Source organism: Podarcis melisellensis (genome assembly GCF_964234715.1).
Source record: "Podarcis melisellensis genome assembly, chromosome: 9".
Taxonomy (NCBI): Eukaryota; Metazoa; Chordata; class Lepidosauria; order Squamata; family Lacertidae; genus Podarcis; species Podarcis melisellensis.
The window spans coordinates 56,979,924-56,996,972 of record NC_138541.1 but is presented as its reverse complement, the minus strand read 5'-3'; the positions used below and the strand labels follow the sequence as shown (position 1 = coordinate 56,996,972).

The window sequence follows — 17,049 nt, the reverse complement described above, 5'->3', positions numbered from 1 at the left end:
GACTTCATCGGGAGCATCAAGACACCAACTTGTTATTGGAGCCGTTTTAAAGTAGATTATTATGGTCATTATTATCGTTACGTTGGGACCCCCACCAAGCGCAAAAAGTGAAAAGGCGAACGTAAAATAATAATAATAATAAAGCACTTAAAAAAAAAAAAACCCGCCCCCGCCTCGATCTCCATGAAAGGGTGTCCATAGCTCTTCCGCTAAAATCCATCGGATTATCAAAATGTTAGGGTCCGGCTGGGGAAACGTATTTTGTGAACGCGGGGAGAGAGAGAGAAAGGATGCGGGTTTTAGGTGGGCGAGGAGCAAACAACGACGCGCGCGTGGACGCGTCCGTGATTTAAACCCAGGCCTGGGCCTCGCCGCTGCCTTCGAAACCCAAGTGTTGGGCGCGGGCGGGCTTTTCTCGTGGGGCCCTCGGTTAGTCTCGAGAACAACCGGGGTGCCAGGAAAGGGAGACGCAGTGGAAAGCGCCTCCAGGCACGCGCGACCTTGGAAGGAGAAGCGCGGGGTGTCCCGTTGGTTCCCCCGCCCCAGTGGCGTAGTGTGGGGGGTGCAGGGGGGCCGCCCGCACCGGGCGCAACATCTGGGGGGCGCACTGGCACTCGCAGCTCTCTGCCCCCTGCTAAAATCCACGGGTTAGGGGGCGCAAATCCACGAGTTAGGCAGCACAAATTACTTGCCTTGCCCCGGGTGCTGACAACCCACGCTATGCCACTGCCCCTCCCCGCTCTCCCTCCGACCAGGTGCCTTTGGGAAACCCCTCCATCCGCTGCCACCCCCCACCCCGGGGTTCCTTGCGCAGGGTGCCCGAGCCCTGCCAGTGTCCTCGCCCTTTATCTCATTTCACGCTCGGAAGGGGGTCTCTTTGGAGTTCAATTGAGCGCGTAACGCGCGTACAAAGCAGGTTTCGCGACGACCCCGGGGTTTCGCTCCTTAGTCCGAAGCTGCGGGGAGAGGGAGGCTTCTTTCCCTTCTTAGTCGTGGTGGGGGGGACCACCTCTCTCCACACACACCCTTAAAACATGCCACCCCCCCCCCAGCAACAACCCCCAACCCTTCTCTCTTTTTATACCAAGGTGTGTGGGTGTGCGTATGCATAGGGCAAACTTCTAGAGGGCGAGGTCCCTTCAGCCCCCCAATAAAATATTTGAGGGGGGCTCAAAGTTGATAGCCATTGCCATTCAAACGGTGTGAGGGTGTCGTGTCTTGTGATCGATTAAGTGGGGCGGGGTTTACCTGGGCCCCCCAATATTTTAAGCAAGTAATAGGGGTGCGTGCGTTCGCGCGCGCGTGTGTATGAGTGAGATCGGTTAAGAAGGAGGTTTAAAAGCTCGGGCAAATCGGATCAGGGAAAATCGTCACCCAACTTTCCTCCTTTCCCAAGGAGGCTGATCTAATTAAAAGGGCAGCGAGGCTGCTTGGCGAAACAGAGAACCGGGGACGTCGAGGGTGTGTATTAAATTCTCATTAGAGATGCAGGAATCAGCCAGAGGGAAGTTGGGCAGCTCAGCCTCCCTCCCTCCCTCTTTCCTCCCCCTCCCCTCCCCTCCCTCCTTCTCCCCTCCCCCCTCCTTCCCCTCTTTCCTCGCTCCCCCCACCCCCCACCCCAGTTGCCAGCCCAATAGACTGATGAGTTATTGTCATGTAAAAAGCGCCCGCGATCAGACCAACCGCTTTGCTATTGTCCAAGTGGAAACAGCCAAGTTTATGATGAGGACTATATGCTCTAGAGACCTCAGGCAAGGCAGCTCATAGGAGCCGTTTTTTCATAAAACTCGGCGCGGCTGGTAGCAAGGAGGCCACTCTGGAAGCAAGAGCCGAGCTGTGCGCATCTCGCTCTCTCCCCTTGCCTTGGCTCTTCTTCTCTCCCCCCTCATCCACCTCGCCCCCACCCCCACCCCACCTTGACCAGGAGCCCCATCTTTCCTCTCTCCCCACCCTCCAGCCCCCAAACCCGTTGGCTGGGCCATCCCCGAGCCTTTTCAATGTATAAAATGGAATATTCTTACCTCAATTCCTCCGCCTACGAGTCGTGCATGGCTGGGATGGACACGTCCAGCTTGGCTTCGGCTTACGCGGACTTCAGCTCGTGCAGCCAGGCGAGTGGCTTCCAGTATAACCCCATCAGGACCACTTTCGGGGCCACCTCCGGGTGCCCGTCCCTCACCCCCGGATCCTGCAGCCTGGGCACCCTTAGGGACCACCAGAGCAGCCCATACGCGGCAGGTAAGGACCCTGCGCCCCTGGCTGGAGAGAGAGAGGAGGGGAAAGGCAAGCAGAGAGAGAGAGAGAGGGCAAGAGAGGAGGAAGGAGGAAGAGCCAAGCCAAAGCCCGACCGAGGAGGAAAGAGAGGGAGGGGAAAAAATAGGAGAGGGAAGCCTCGCTTTGATTGCATTTGGAAAATGGCAATGTGTTTAGTATTTACCCAACGAAATTTGCTTACACAAATGAAAGAATTTATCACGTTAGGAGCGATTGCAGGGAAGGAGAGAGAGGAGAGGAGGGGGGTGGGTTGGGTTGGGTTTGTGTGTTGGGGGGGGAGAGGGGGGTGTAATTCACTTACACCGTTACACTATCCGAAGTCACACCCGAAACCGCCAACAAAATTATCTTAAGCTGCCAAAATGATCGGCATAATTTATTTACTTTGCGAGGGAGACGGAAAAGCTGGGGGAAATAATTAAATAAGCCGCGAGGAAAGCTCATTACTGACACTGTCTTCTTCATCATCTTCATCTTCATCGCCTTTTCCTCTTTCCTTCTCTTCCATTTCCCTCTTTTAAGAAACCGCATCCACCACGGGCAACAACAGTAAACAAGCCATGGAGAGATAAGCGGGCACTGTCTCGCTGCTAGTATTTTTCTTTTTCTTTCATTCATTCCTTTCTTTCCTTTTTTAGCAGCTCCCCCCCTAGGAACAACGAAATCCCGCCTGGGCGAAAGTCTTCGAGTAAGGGAGGAGGTGCAAAAAATTCAGGGGCAGCTCTGGAGGTGTCTGGGAGGGGGGGGCAACACTTACTTGGGGGCACGTCCCATTGAGCTCAATCGGACTTCCGAGTCAACATATTTAGGATGGCACCTGTCGATGTTGCTCTATTCCGGTCAACGCAACGGGTCGATTTTGCTATCGAATTCCATGGAAACAGCATCTCTGGTGCTGGTCGTGGATCATTATTATTTTTGGACCATTTTTGTACTAAATCAAGCAGGCATGTAGCAGTTGCATTTTGAGAGAAAGGCAGCCTTGGCCGTCTTGTGTGAACGCTCACACCCGCATCTAGCGAGATCGCCCTGCCAATCTCTCCATTCGTCGTCTCTCTTTGCGACATTGAAGGAGGAGATGGGGGGGCGCAACTACAAGATTTGCCTGTCATTCCAATGAACCACCCCCCATCTTAATTTAGCATAAATTGTCATCACTCTCCCCTCCCCCGCAATTTCATTTTTGGAAAATCGTCGCTAAGAGTGGTATACTTTTGATCCAACCGCAATAAACAGATACTGTGGGGTGGGATGGAGGGGAAGGGAGGTGGTTGGGTTTTTTTTAATAACCTATATCGAAAGTGAAAAAAATAAATAGTGTTTGGGAGAATCCATCTGCAAACAGACCGTATCATTCTCCTTCCTTAGCCATTTCGTTATCGAAATACATCCCTTTCCCTTTTCTGGATTAGAAACGTTAACCGTCTCAGAAAACGGAGGGGACACGAATCCGTTTCTTCTCCATGTCTGCTCGCGAGTAAGCTCGCTGGTTAAGCGGGTTGTTAGCATGGCGGTGTAGACGGTTTCGCGGGTCACGCTCCGACCGCCGCAAGCGCAGTGAAACCATTCGAATCCGGATCCCCCGGACGGCTGTCCTCGCGTTCCAACAGCTTCTTGCGGGGAATCGCAGCACGTTATCGACTGGCTGTGTTTCTTTTCCTCCCACCCCGCTCCCCTTTCCCTCTTTAGTCCCCTACAAGCTCTTCACCGACCACGGGGGCTTGAACGAGAAGAGGAAGCAGAGGCGGATCAGGACCACCTTCACCAGCGCGCAACTGAAGGAACTGGAGAGGGTGTTCGCGGAGACTCACTACCCAGATATCTACACCCGGGAGGAGCTGGCCCTCAAAATCGACCTCACCGAAGCCAGAGTTCAGGTTGGTGAAGGAGCTCCTTTCGATCCGGATTGCGGCAGCCGCCTAGGCCGCTTGATCCGGAGCAAAGCATCGCGGGTGGTCTCTCGCAAGCGCTTTCAAGATTTTGCTGCACGGAGGTGACCAACGACAGAGAGTCCCAGGGTGGGAAGTCTGTTGTTTTTGCACATTTTCATATGAAGATGGATGCAGGGTTTTTTATGTTTATCATTCCGGGCCGCTGCCTTTTATTTTTTTAACCTCGTTTATCTTGAGTCATTCCTCCATCAGCAGCAGAAGGCATTCAGCTTTGCATCCCAAAGCTGTCTCACCTTCCTCATGGTAATGAGTACGACTCCTAAGGGCAGCAGTTTCCTTGGAGAGCCCAGTGGCTAGCATATGTATTCCCTACGGCTTGGCTCACTTGCTAGAGCCACCCATTTCTGTAGAGGTACCTTGTCAGTTCCTGATTTTGGCAGAGGACACATTATCATCTGGATAGCTGAACAGGGCAGCATGTGGCGAGGACCATACCATTCCGAGTATTAGATCTTTGCATCCCTTCTATAATTTAGATTCTCTCCCCCCCCCCCCAGATCTTGTTGGCAATGCTCTCTATTTCTGTGGGAACAATTTCTAACTTAGCAAACTGAAGATCTGAATTCTAAAAACAGGGAGAGCTTTACACTAAGATCTCACCTGATCTGCAATCCAGGTACATATAAACACCTTTACCTTGGAGTCACTGACCTGAAATAATTATATTTGGCATACACTGATGTGTCTTAAATTAAGACACACCCTAAATCAGGGGTGGAGAACCTCTGGCCCTCCAGATGTTGGCCAAGGATGATGTTAGTTTATATCTAGCAAAATCTGGAGGGCCAGAAGTTCCTCACCTTTGCATTAAATACTCTATCCTTTCACTACTTCTGAGTATCTCAAGAGTGCAAAAGACTGGTTTAGGATGCGCCAAGAAATAATAACACAAGACTACAATCCTATGCAACTGCCCAGCGGAACGAAATTGAGATTTCTGAGAAAACAAGGCTGCAAACCACTCTGATATACCACAAAGCAGGTCACAGGGGAGCAGTTAATTTGCAAAGCAAGCCAGGCCAAAGCATGCCACAATAGACTGTGGCATCAAGGCTTTAAGCACGGGCAGAAGAATGTTAGGGTGATGATGCCAAACAGCAATAAATCCGAACAGAGGAGAGCCACTGGTATTGGAGCTGAAAGAGAATGTGGCTGCTCTGCTTTGGTGTTGGTTTTGTTTTTATTAGATATTTTATGGGGGGTTTTCTTGATTTTATTCTGTAAACTGCCCTGAGACCCCCGGGTATAGGGCGGTATATAAATTCAAAAAATAATAACAACAACAAGCAATTGGCCAACATGCCAGATGTGCGTGGCCAAAGGTCTGGTTCCATGCCAGCACACCTGGAAGCATCTTAAGAGTTGCCATGCTAGACCCTACCAGTGGTCGCCTGTTCTTTTTATTTACGCACCGTGGCCGAGCTGATGGCCAACAGAACTCACAGACAGGCTACATTATTCCTCAGCAGAGGAACAACAATGCATGTTACTTTATAGCAACAACCAGCTTCTGCAGTGAAAGACATTTCCTGTCCACACTGCCCACACAATAGGGAGTAGATTAAGGCAGTTCATTGTCTGGACCTATTAAAAGAAAAGAGTCCTCTGCTGAAATGATATGAATGTTCTGAGATGAAAGTTCTCCTTTAGCTTGGCATGGCCAATAGCTACTCAGAGTCTGTCCATTCAACTAGGGCACATGCCGTCCTTTTCAAAACCATAAGTGGAAGAATTTGCAACCTAGCATCTTTTAGACACTGGGTGTCTAAAGCCAATTTATTTACCCAGTCGCATCATGCCAGAAAGCGAATATAACCATGGAATAAGCTGGCCATCTGTAACATGTTATTAATCTTACTATTGCTGCTACCCCTGATTTCTCACAGGAATGGGAATTTGTGATGCTCACAGATGGGCTTGTCTACGCTCATTGCCCCTTCCTACACCCATACGCTCAGGAGAGTTAGCAGTGGGTATTTCAATCCTTTTGGGTGCACACTCAAGTTCACGTACTAAAAATAGTTGCCAGTTAAGACCTACAAGGATAGATCTTTCCACATGTTTATTGATTGTTTTCTTTGGCTCAAGTTGGTATAGCTCAGTCGGTTTGAGCCCCACGTTGGGTAAAAGATAACGGGTTGGAACAGATCGCCTTATGGCCCCTTCCCATTCTACAATTCTATGATTTAAGGAGTGATCGCTGAGTTCTGGATCAGCTATTTTGAATCCACTACTGCAAAGTGGCTTTCAAGGCGCGCTTGGGAGAGACAGACAGAGAGAGAGAGAGAGAGAGAGAGAGAGAGAGAGAGAGAGAGAGAGAGAGAGAGAGAGAGAGAGAGAGGAAAGGGGGATGGTCACGCATAATGGTCACAAACACAGAATCAGTGCCTCGAGGTTGCTTTGGCTTGACTCGCATATCCCGTGCACGTGGGAACAGAACGCCTGCCCCCCCTCGCTCGCCGCCCGCCCCACTCTGAACCTCTCTCTCTCTCTTTCCCCCCCTCGCTCCTTCCTTCCTTCCTTCTGGCCAGGTCTGGTTCCAGAACCGACGGGCGAAGTTCCGCAAGCAGGAGCGCGCCGCGGCGGCAGCGGCGGCCGCAGCCAAGAATGGCTCGTCTGGGAAGAAGTCCGACGCGTCGCGGGACGATGAGAGCAAAGAGGCCAAAAGCACCGACCCGGACAGCACCGGCGGGCCCGGCCCCAACCCCAACCCGGCGCCCAGCTGCGGCGGCGGCGGGCCCAGCCCCACGGGAGGCCCTGGCGGGCCCGGAGCCGGCGGGCCTGGGCAGGAGGCGGGCAAAGGCGCGCCGTCGGGGCCTGGCGGCTTGTCGGCGGCGGCGGCGGGGCCCGGGCAGGGCTGGGCCCCCGGGCCGGGGCCGATCACCTCCATCCCGGATTCCTTAGGCGGGCCCTTCGCCAGCGTGCTCTCGTCGCTGCAGAGACCCAACGGCACCAAAGGCACCTTGGTGAAGAGCAGTATGTTTTGAGCGCGGGGCCGGCCGGCCGGGGCTGCGTCGCCGGGGCCGGGCCTCCCTCGACGGGCGCTTCCCCAATGGCCGAGAGCGAGGAGGCGGCGCCCTCTGCAGGGAAGGAACTCGCCAGGCCTCCACTCCTGCCCTCCTCGCTTACGTCGGAGCGGCCCCGACGGCGCGGACTTGCAAGCGACCTTGCCCGGGCTACGAACAAGCGAGCGCGCCCCGTAGTGCGCATCGCTCTGCTGCAGCAGGCGCCGCGCCTCCGCCCTCTCCTCCTTGCGCAGTCCGGGAGAAAACTGTCCACAAGCTGCCAGTGTCGTTTTGTCGGTGTTGCTGCTGCTACTGCAATGTAATCCTTCCTCCCCACCCCGCCAAACCCCCCTCTCTTGGCCGGGTTTTTCCTTGAGGCTGAGGTGCTTTCAGCGTGGCTGCACACCCGTTGCAAAACCGCGCGTCCGCCTTTGCGCATCGTGAGCGCTCCATTTTGGCGACTTGGCACGGCCGTCGCCTCCAAGGCGCGCGCGTTAAGAGCCACGCGGTCTCCTCCTCCCCCAGGGCTAAATTGGAGCCCACTCCGCCGCCCCCCTGCCTCCCCCACTCACTCACTCCTTTTCGTGGGCTGAGCTGACGAGGCCCAGAGAACATGTACAGAGTTGAGAGGTCGAGTGGCGTAGCGTGGGGGGTGCAGGGGGGGGGCCGGCCGCACCGGGCGCAACATCTGGGGGTTAGGGTTAGGGGGCGCAAATCCACGGGTTAGGGGGCGCAAATCCACAGGTTAGGGGGCACAAATTACTTGCCTTGCCCCGGGTGCTGACAACCCATGCTACGCCAGAGGTCTAAATTTGTAAACGTACTGAAACCAAGGGGTTGCTGTGCAAGTCGTTTGTACTGTAACTAGAGCACAGCTTCTGAATGTATCGGTTAGGCTAGGAGGACGCACACCCCCTTCCTGCTTTCGCAGCTTCCCTAGAATATAATTGACACGGAGGGTCTAAAAATTACAGTTAAATGTTATGTTACACCGGAGGAGGCGGCGATATAGTTACAGAATCAGTGCAATCTGGTTATGTTTTATTCTGAACCGAATTCCACACTCTTCAATCGGGCTTACTCCCTTAATAAGCATGTTTAAGCCTTAAACTTTACGGATTGCCGCCTCGGTAGATCAATCTGTGTTTTCTAGGTAAGGGAGCCCATTTCTGAAGGCTTCCCAGAAATATTTTTTGCACCAGCCCTCGTGGAAACCGCAGCTTGCCTCAGGGAAAGCTGCTTTTGTTTAGCATTCCTCTTAAACAAGGTGACCTAATTTGACGTGGCAGTTGTCAGAGGGTATGTATGTATGGTTCAAGCTACATTCAGGTGGTTTAGGGTGGTGTGCCAAATGGTTGCTGTTTGTGCCCGGGTACCGCTTCGTAAATGCAGCATCGGTGATGACTTGCATTTGTGAAGGTGCAGCCAGAGGACCCAACCCATCTCCTCCTGCGAGGGTGATCAAAAGTCGTCTCAGAGTTCAGCTGCCAGCCCTCGGCCACACACAGTGATCCACTGAGACGTGTGAGAAGCAGTTCTTGGACCAACTCCGTTTCCAGCCCTGCCGAGTGACAACGTGAAGCGGCCCTGACCATTCAGCATAGCCCAACCCTCTTATTATTGTGATCATTACTAGCACTGATTAGATTTTTCATTTACGGCCCTACCCTTTCCCCACCGCAGTTGCTGCAAACCTACCGTAATTGCGTGTTTCAATGTGCAGGGAGAAGTTTACAGAAGGTGAACCAACTCTCTGTCCAAAATAGCCCCAGGGGTCTTAACAGCCCTTTCTGGCAAATGGATTGGAATTCATTCTGAAGATTGCGATTACATTGTCCATGCAGTTTTTAGGCATCTCTTCTTAGGGTTTTAAAAATGTTTCTTTTACAAGGCACAAGAACCTAGGTATTAGTTATGTCGACAGGTATGCTTTACCATCTTTTTCTGTGTCTTTCTAAAACTGTGTTCTGTGACTCAATTGTATAGTGTTAATATTGATACAAACTTGTCTACTCTAGTTAGACGTATAAATAATGTTTTCTCTCCTTGTAGTCTTTATGGTGTGTCTTTATGGAGAAATGAGGTTCTCACTGGTTACATTTCTTTGCGTTTAGAGAAGTCGGCTTCATGCAATGGTATCAGCTTTGGTTATCAATTGCATGTTGTCTCTTTTTTATTACTGTTATTTTTCCTTTTGTGTTGGGATATGTTTGTGAGCATTAACCATCATAAATTATGTTTCAGGATTTTCAGATTTATTTATATGTGGTTAAAATGAATGCTTCTATTTAAAAGGGGAAATATTTCTACATGTGCATATAGTTTTCCAAGAGTGTACCATTAACTGATTGTTGATAATAAAAAGAAAAAGCAAATACAGGCCCTCTACATCTCTCGGTCTAATTTACTTTCTTCCTGAAGTGTGTTTTTAAAAACAAGATTGTCGTGATAAATGGTGGCTGATAGGCACTAGAGAGTGGGCAGGATCTGGGCGGGAAATAAATCAACCCCCCAGTATTGAGAATTTCCTCTGTGGACAATGTTGTAGGAACCAGGAAGTGCTGTGACCCAGTTTCTAGGGGGGGTGATCAGGTTTTGAACCCATCACAATACGGTCTTCAAGTATAGCACTTCACTGCATTGTACCTTGTGTAAGTGCTGCCATTCATTTTGTGAATATCTCCTTGAGATAGTTGCTTTTTTAGCATGTCAGAAAGTTCCTTGTTGGATAGCACATCAACTTAGGTCAGAAACAGATTTCAAAACAATCCATCCATTATTTTCCCTCTGAAATCTTTTAGAGAGAGGTGCAGTCTAATTCCTCCACAACACTGCAGTCCTAACAACCAGAGAATTAAAGTGGGTTGCCCGATGCATAATAATCTCTCGGCGACTTCAGCATGACAGATCAAATACCCCAGTCAGAGCTTTTCATGTCATCTGACCCCACCCCAAAGCAGTACTTTTAGCGGAGGCCATTCACACAGTCATCAAAAAGTCGATAAATGATAAGTTACTGAGTGAATGTGAATTGCCAGAGATCTTTTTCTTCTTTTCAAATAAGGGCAATTCAGGCTTACAGGATTCAAAGAAGAGCTTTCACACCAATACAGAAGTATTCTGGAGTCTGTAAGGTGTATGTGTTGTGTGAATGAGAGGAGATTCTGGGCATTGAGAAAGAAGTAAGATATTATTCCTTACACCAAAAGGTATTTAACTGGCAAGAAGAAATCAGGGTTTGTGGATAACTTACGTAATGTACAAGGTATAGGTATTACAGCATAGAAAACAAATCTCAAATATACACTTTGTTATACAGGCTAGACCTAGCCACCCAGTTTGGCTACTTCAACTCTCTTGGAATTCATTAAGCTAATCACATTGAACAGGAATTCATAACTTTGTTAGTTTTAAATTCAAGAGTTACCTGGCAGTCACGATCGTAAGAAATATCCTTTTCTTTTGCCCACTTCCTAGCAGTCAGCATTTACAAAACCAGATTACCTTACAAAATAAATATTAAAAGGCCTCCTTGGAAACTGCTCCAAAACATCCCAGATTGGGATCTTTCTGAAAATGCTTTGTATGTGTTTTTTTCTAAAATGCTTAATTTTTTGTTTGACTGAATACCCAAAACTTCGGCTGTGATGTTTCCCTCCAACAGTTATCCTCACAGCTCGAGCTGATGTTCTGCTTTCTCAACACGCAATTGCATGCCAGTGCTTTAAAAGGCTTTGTTGCACTTCCGCTCGGAGACATTTTCCTCTTGAAAGAAGTACAAAGATAAAAAAAAATGAAATGTCACCAATAGTTCCAGTACAGGACAGTCAACCATGAACAGAGTTGATTATGCTGGAATACCAGAGCCCTTTGCAGGAGACAAACGATTTTTAATACCGCTTTCAACAAAGAATTGCTAAATGTCTTAGTGAGGAAAAGCTGCTCAGAATGTGTGTTTCTGGTGATCAAAAACATCCCTTTGGATTAGAGATGCAAGGAACCTGGCTTGTGTATCGCACTCTCCACTTCAAAACAATTTGGAACTTGCGTTATTTTTAACGGATTTCGGCTAAAACACCAAATATTCAGTAGCAATAAATATGTAAGATGTAGAATTCCCTATTAAGAGGTAATCTGCATGTGACTCCAGATACGGCAAGAAAATGTGGAAGAACACAATCAATACACACATTAAAAGGATATATGGTTTAGTTGTTAATCTTTTAAAATAGTTGCCATTATGCTGTTTAGTTTATTTCTTGTGCTTTTGGTGCTCAACAAGGCCAAAGATCTCGCAGACGAAAACTGGATGCCACAACGTATTAAGTTGAAAGTCTTTATTAGCAATCCAAGGTAATAGATATATTCCTCCAAACCATAGTCTCAAGTTTCGTAGAGAGTAATTATATGTTCCATACTTTTTCAGATTTTAAGGTTTCTGTTCCAAGTGTTGTTTATATATTTGGAATTATTTACATATTTTCAGTTTAGGGGGGCATTTTTTATATTCATTTTAGCTTAGGTGTATTTGCATAGGAGTTTCTTATCCAAACAAAACCCTACTCACTTTATGCACAGACTAATAAAACTGGGTGTTTGTTGCTGGGATACATTGACTAAAAAACTGATTAGAACTGAAAAGAAAAGTCTGTTGGCAGGGTCTTGCTAGAGCCTATAATAAAGGGCTCTAAATTTATCCCCATTGTAATTAGCTAACTACCATGTATTTTAGTTCACCATGAGAAATAGCCATTGTATCTTTGCTGCTAAGTTCTGTGTGTATTGTGTGATGAAGATGTTGGGTGGTATACGTGTAGTATGGGGTTCATCTTGATTTTTAGGTGTGAGATTATGTTCAATAGGCAGCTTCAAGGCTTTAAAGTGAAGCAGCATTTCATTCCATTGCAATTCCTATTTTTATTACATATTTATTTCTTCCTTTGATATACTAAGACTTGTATGTTGTTGTTTTTTTTTAAATAATAAGTTTTTTAATAAGCTCAGAAGCAATGCTATAGTCTTTTTTTCCTAACCAGAAGAGAACAACTCCAAAGAGGGGAAATGTTTCAACTAAGTCGAAACCTCTACGCAGCTTCATTAATGTGTGACCCCAAAATTCCAGATTCCGCCCAAACTGATGCCATTTTTTGTGTTAGTTTTGTGCCATGAACTCCACATTTTGTGCCACCCCTTTACAAATTTCAAACTTCTTTGAACTTTGAACTAATTTGAACTTTGAGCTTTGAACTAATTCAAACTTTGAACTAATTCGAGCTTCGAGCTTTGAAGTATTCAAACTTAGATCTTTGAACTGAGATCCATCTCCGAGGGCCTTCTGGCGGTTCCCTCACTGAGTGAAGTCAGATTACAGGGCACCAGGCAGAGGGCCAGTAGTGATGCCCACCTGTGGAACGCCCTCCCATCAAATGTCAAGGAAATAAACAACTATTTGACTTTCAGAAGACATCTGAAGGCAGCCCTGTCTAGGGAAGTTTTAATATGTTATGTTTTATTCTGTTTTTAATGTTCTGTTGAAAGCCGCCCAGAGTTGCTGGGGAAACCATTATTATTATTGAACTAATGTGAACTTTGAATTTCAAACTAATTCAGACTTCAAGCTTTGAACTAGTTACAATGCTCCCCAGCTAAAGCAACCAGATAATACTACAAAGCCAGCCACAGATATCTCTATTGTTGTTCTTCATTGCACATATATGAAACAGGCAAGCTTTGGAACATTAACACTTCACCTTACATCACCACCACAGGGTTTTTCACAGGGTTGCTTTCAAAGCAGATCACAACATGTCAAATGAGCAGCAATAACAATTCAAAAACATAGGAGGAACAATTACAGAGGAATCCTAATGTCAATAAAGCCCAATCCATAAAACGTTGCATAAAATAATACAGGAAACTAGCCTAATTTAGCAGTTGAAAAAACCAAACTTGGCAGGCACGTCCCTCAGTGCTGTGTGTTGTTGTGATGGCTTGCATAGCAGAATGTGCTATCGCAATGCAAACATCACAGGAATGGCTGTCATGTTAGCTCAATGGAGCTCATCTGCACTTTCATCAAGTGGAATGGAAATATATGGCCTGTTTGGACACACACCAGTGGCTACCTAGTGGAGAAGTCAATGCAGATGCTCAGATGCGTCCTAATTTCATATGATTTGGTGCAGAACTCCCCAATCAGTGCTTACCTAGTGTGGAAAACAGTGTTGTGCTAAGATCATTCTGTCAATACTATTTCTCCTTGTCAGAGGGAACAATCTCCCCTCTCCTCCCCTACTTCTGGTAGGGGAACATGTCATGCTCCTTCCGGGGTAGTTTGTTCATCTTTGTATAATGATAACAATAATTTATTATTACTACCCTGCCCATCTGGCTGGGTTTCCCCAGCCACTCTGGGCGGCTTTAAACAGAACATTAAAAACAGAATAAAACTTCAAACATTAAAACAGGGCTGCCTTCAGATGCCTTCTAAAAGTCAGATAGTTATTTGCTTATCATCTGATGGAAGGGTGTTCCACAGGCGGGTGCCACTACCAAGAAGGCCCTCTGCCTGGTTCCCTGTAACCTCACTTCTTGGAGTGAAGGAACAGACAGAAGGTCTTCACCCTGCACTCAACTTTCAACTGTGGCTCCTAGAAGCTGTCATGCAACAGGTGGACGGCTTCCAACTGGCCAGCTTAACTGTGGGAATGTTCAGGGTGGCAGGAGAGGATATATTGTTTATTAATATTGTCACGGCCACCCAGGACGGGTCCCAGCTCACAAGAGACCTCACTCCGTTGCAGTTTATTTACAGGAAAAGTTTATTGAAGATTTCTGCTTCTCGTACAGTTCAGCATCGTGGCCGTACGTCTGTCACGTTAGACCGCTGAAGTCCCCTCTGACTCCTCCCCTCTTCCACACCAACTTAATAGCCTGGCTCTAGACCACCTCTTCCTCTCCTTTCTTTTCCGCAGGGTCTTCCTGCCCCCCTGGGTTCCCTCTCTCCGTGACTCGCCTGAGGCTGAATCCTCTGCCGCCTCTTCCCCCCTCCTTCTGGCTTTAGGGCCGGGCTCCTCCCCTGAGCTCTCTCCACTTCCGCGCGCCTCTACGTTTGAACTTGGCGCGCGTACGTTGCTGCTGACCTTTCTTTCGACCGCTACACCACCCCTTGTTCTGCTCTCCACCCTTTCCGGCTGAACACCTTGCTCCAACCCCCTTTCTCTGTTCTCTCCTAATCCTGCTCCCTCCGAGAGGCTGACGACTCCACCCCCTTTACTCCGTTCCGGCTGAGACGCCTCTTGCTGCGTCTGTCTTCCACTGGGCTCCTCTCCGCTTCTCCCTTCTCCTCCCTTTTGCTTGATTAAGGTAACCCCCTTTTGAGAATCCTCTGACTCGCTGCTCAGACTCGTGGATTCCCTCAGAATTCCGTCATCTTCTTCCTCATCCTTCTGCCCCTCCTCCCACTCGCTCTCCGTCTCCTCTGTCATCTCCTCCTCTCTCCCAGAAACCCTGACATCCATCCCCCCCTCGAAGCCCCCCCTTCCCCCCTCCCGCTCGCCGGGTGCAGGTTGAGGAAAACGTGGTTCTTCCGGGGTCGGTTCAGGATACAAGTTGTCCACTTCAACGTTCTCCTCTGTCATCTCCGTATATGTGTGTTCGAACTCGGGTTCCCCACCCACAGACCTCACAGTCTCTTCCTCCATCACTGCTTCTCCTGGCGCTGCCTGCCAAGGACCTACCATCCATCTCTGACTCCATGCCTCCCTTGGCTGATCCACCCACCAACAAGGGCCTGTCTCCTCCCCCCCCAGTCTCGGATCCCTGGTCGGGCCTGTTTCGGGCGTATGGCCCTCGGGTGAGGAGAAACCCTCGAACGTGCTGTCTGACAAAGTGGGCGTGAAAAGCCAATCATCAAAATACTCCTCGGGCATGGGCTTGTGCGGAAAAAGTGCATGGAACTCCTCCTTCAACAGGGGTTCGTCCAACGCGTAACCCGGCACCCAGCTATTGGCAGAGGCCGGAGTGCCTTCCCTGGCTAGAAAATATTCAACTCCCTCCTCCCCCCATCTCGAGTCCAGTATCTCTGTGACCTCGTTAAGAGGTTCTGGTCTTGGCAAATCCCCCCCCTCAGGCGCCCTCCTACGTGGCTCTGGGAGTGCTCCTGACTCTTGAAACCTGTGTGGGGTTTTGTAGGGAGTGAGCACCGACCTATGAAAGACCGGGTGCACCCTGGAACCCTCCGGAAGGGCTAGACGAAAAGCCACCGGATTGATCTTAGCCTCAACTTGATATGGCCCTAGCTGCCTGTGTCCTAACTTCTTCTTGGCCAATGACCTGGCCGGCATCGCGTGGGCTGCTAACCACACCCAGTCCCCAATCTGGATGTCCTCTCCCGCCCTCCTGTGCTTATCGGCCTGCACCTTATACGCCTGTTTTGCCAGCTCCAAATGTCTCCGCAGCTCCTCGTGCACCTCTTGCAACTCCGCTGCAAACTGGTCGGCATCTTGAGGCCCCCCCCCTCCTGGTGCCGCAAATCTCGGGAAGGTTCTGGGATGACGGCCATTGTTCGCGAAGAAAGGCGTCACCCCGGTGGATGCGTGTTTCGAGTTGTTGTAGGCGAATTCAGCCATCGGCAGATAGTCCACCCACGCCGCAGGTCGCTGGTTGGCGTAGCACCGCAGGTACTGCTGCATGATCGCGTTGACCCTCTCCGCTTGACCGTTGGTTTGTGGATGTCTCGCCGATGTCAGGTTGATTTTGACGTGCAAGATGCCCAGAAGCTTTCGCCAGAAAGTGGAAACAAACTGGCGCCCCCTGTCGGACAAGACGGACTGCGGAAGTCCATGCACTCTGAAGACGTGATCGATGAAGAGCTTTGCGGTCTGTTCTGCCGTCGCCACCTTGGCACAAGGGATGAAATGCGCCATCTTGGTGAACAAGTCCACCACCACTAACACCGCCGTCTTACCTCTGGAGCTGGGCAGGTCCGTAACAAAGTCCAACGCTACCCTCTCCCACGGTTGCTGCGGTGTCTCCAGCGGTTCTAGCAATCCCGCCTGCTTCTGGTGCACTGGTTTGGACCTCTGGCAGATATCACACCTGGCGACGTAGTCCGCCACCTCTCCTCTCATCTGGGGCCACCAAAAGTCTCTAGCCACCAACTCCATCGTCTTCTCTTTGCCGAAATGGCCTGCACTAGGGGCGTCATGCAATTGTTGCAGAACCTTGGCTCGAAGATCGTCGGTGGGCACGTAAAGGGCACCCTTACGAGTCAAAAGTCCATCTTGCAATTGGAACTCATCGTTGTCTCGCGACCCTCCGCGTAGCTCCTCCATCTTGGACTGTGCAAACTGATCCCTTTGCAACGCGCGTCGCACCGCGTCCAGGTCGACTGCGATGGTAGCGCACGTCCACGCCTGCGGTGCGAAAATGTGCTTTGCTGCGATTGGAGCTGCTTCCTCCAAGTATTGCGGCTTTCGGGACAGCGCGTCTGCAATAACATTGGAGTCTCCTGGGATGTATTCTATTTTGAAGTCGAAATCCGCAAAGAACTCCGCCCAGCGCATGTGTCGCTGGGTCTGTAACTTAGCCGTCCGCCAATACTCTAAGTTCTTGTGATCCGTGCGGACTTGCACCGTGTGCTTGGCTCCTATTAAGAAGTGTCGCCACGCTTTGAAAGCTGCATGAATGGCCAACAACTCCCTGTCCCATATGGTATAATTGCGCTCCGTCTTGCTGAGCTTCCGGGAGTAGAACGCACCCGGTCTCCAGTTGCCTTGTGAATCCTCTTGCAAAAGAACGGCCCCAACCGCTCTGTC

At 49.5% G+C, this 17,049-nt stretch overlaps 1 protein-coding gene across 1 annotated transcript; it reads left to right on the top strand.

Annotated features, from left to right (window-relative positions):
• Positions 1-1,986: 1,986 nt before the first annotated feature.
• On the top strand, positions 1,987-9,553 carry PHOX2B (paired like homeobox 2B). Its single transcript, XM_081925866.1, has 4 exons — positions 1,987-2,238; positions 3,964-4,151; positions 6,758-7,861; positions 8,036-9,553. The coding sequence occupies exons 1-3, from the start codon at positions 1,998-2,000 to the stop codon at positions 7,211-7,213; spliced, it is 885 nt and encodes a 294-aa protein (XP_081781992.1). The 5' UTR covers positions 1,987-1,997; the 3' UTR covers positions 7,214-7,861; positions 8,036-9,553.
• Positions 9,554-17,049: the final 7,496 nt, after the last annotated feature.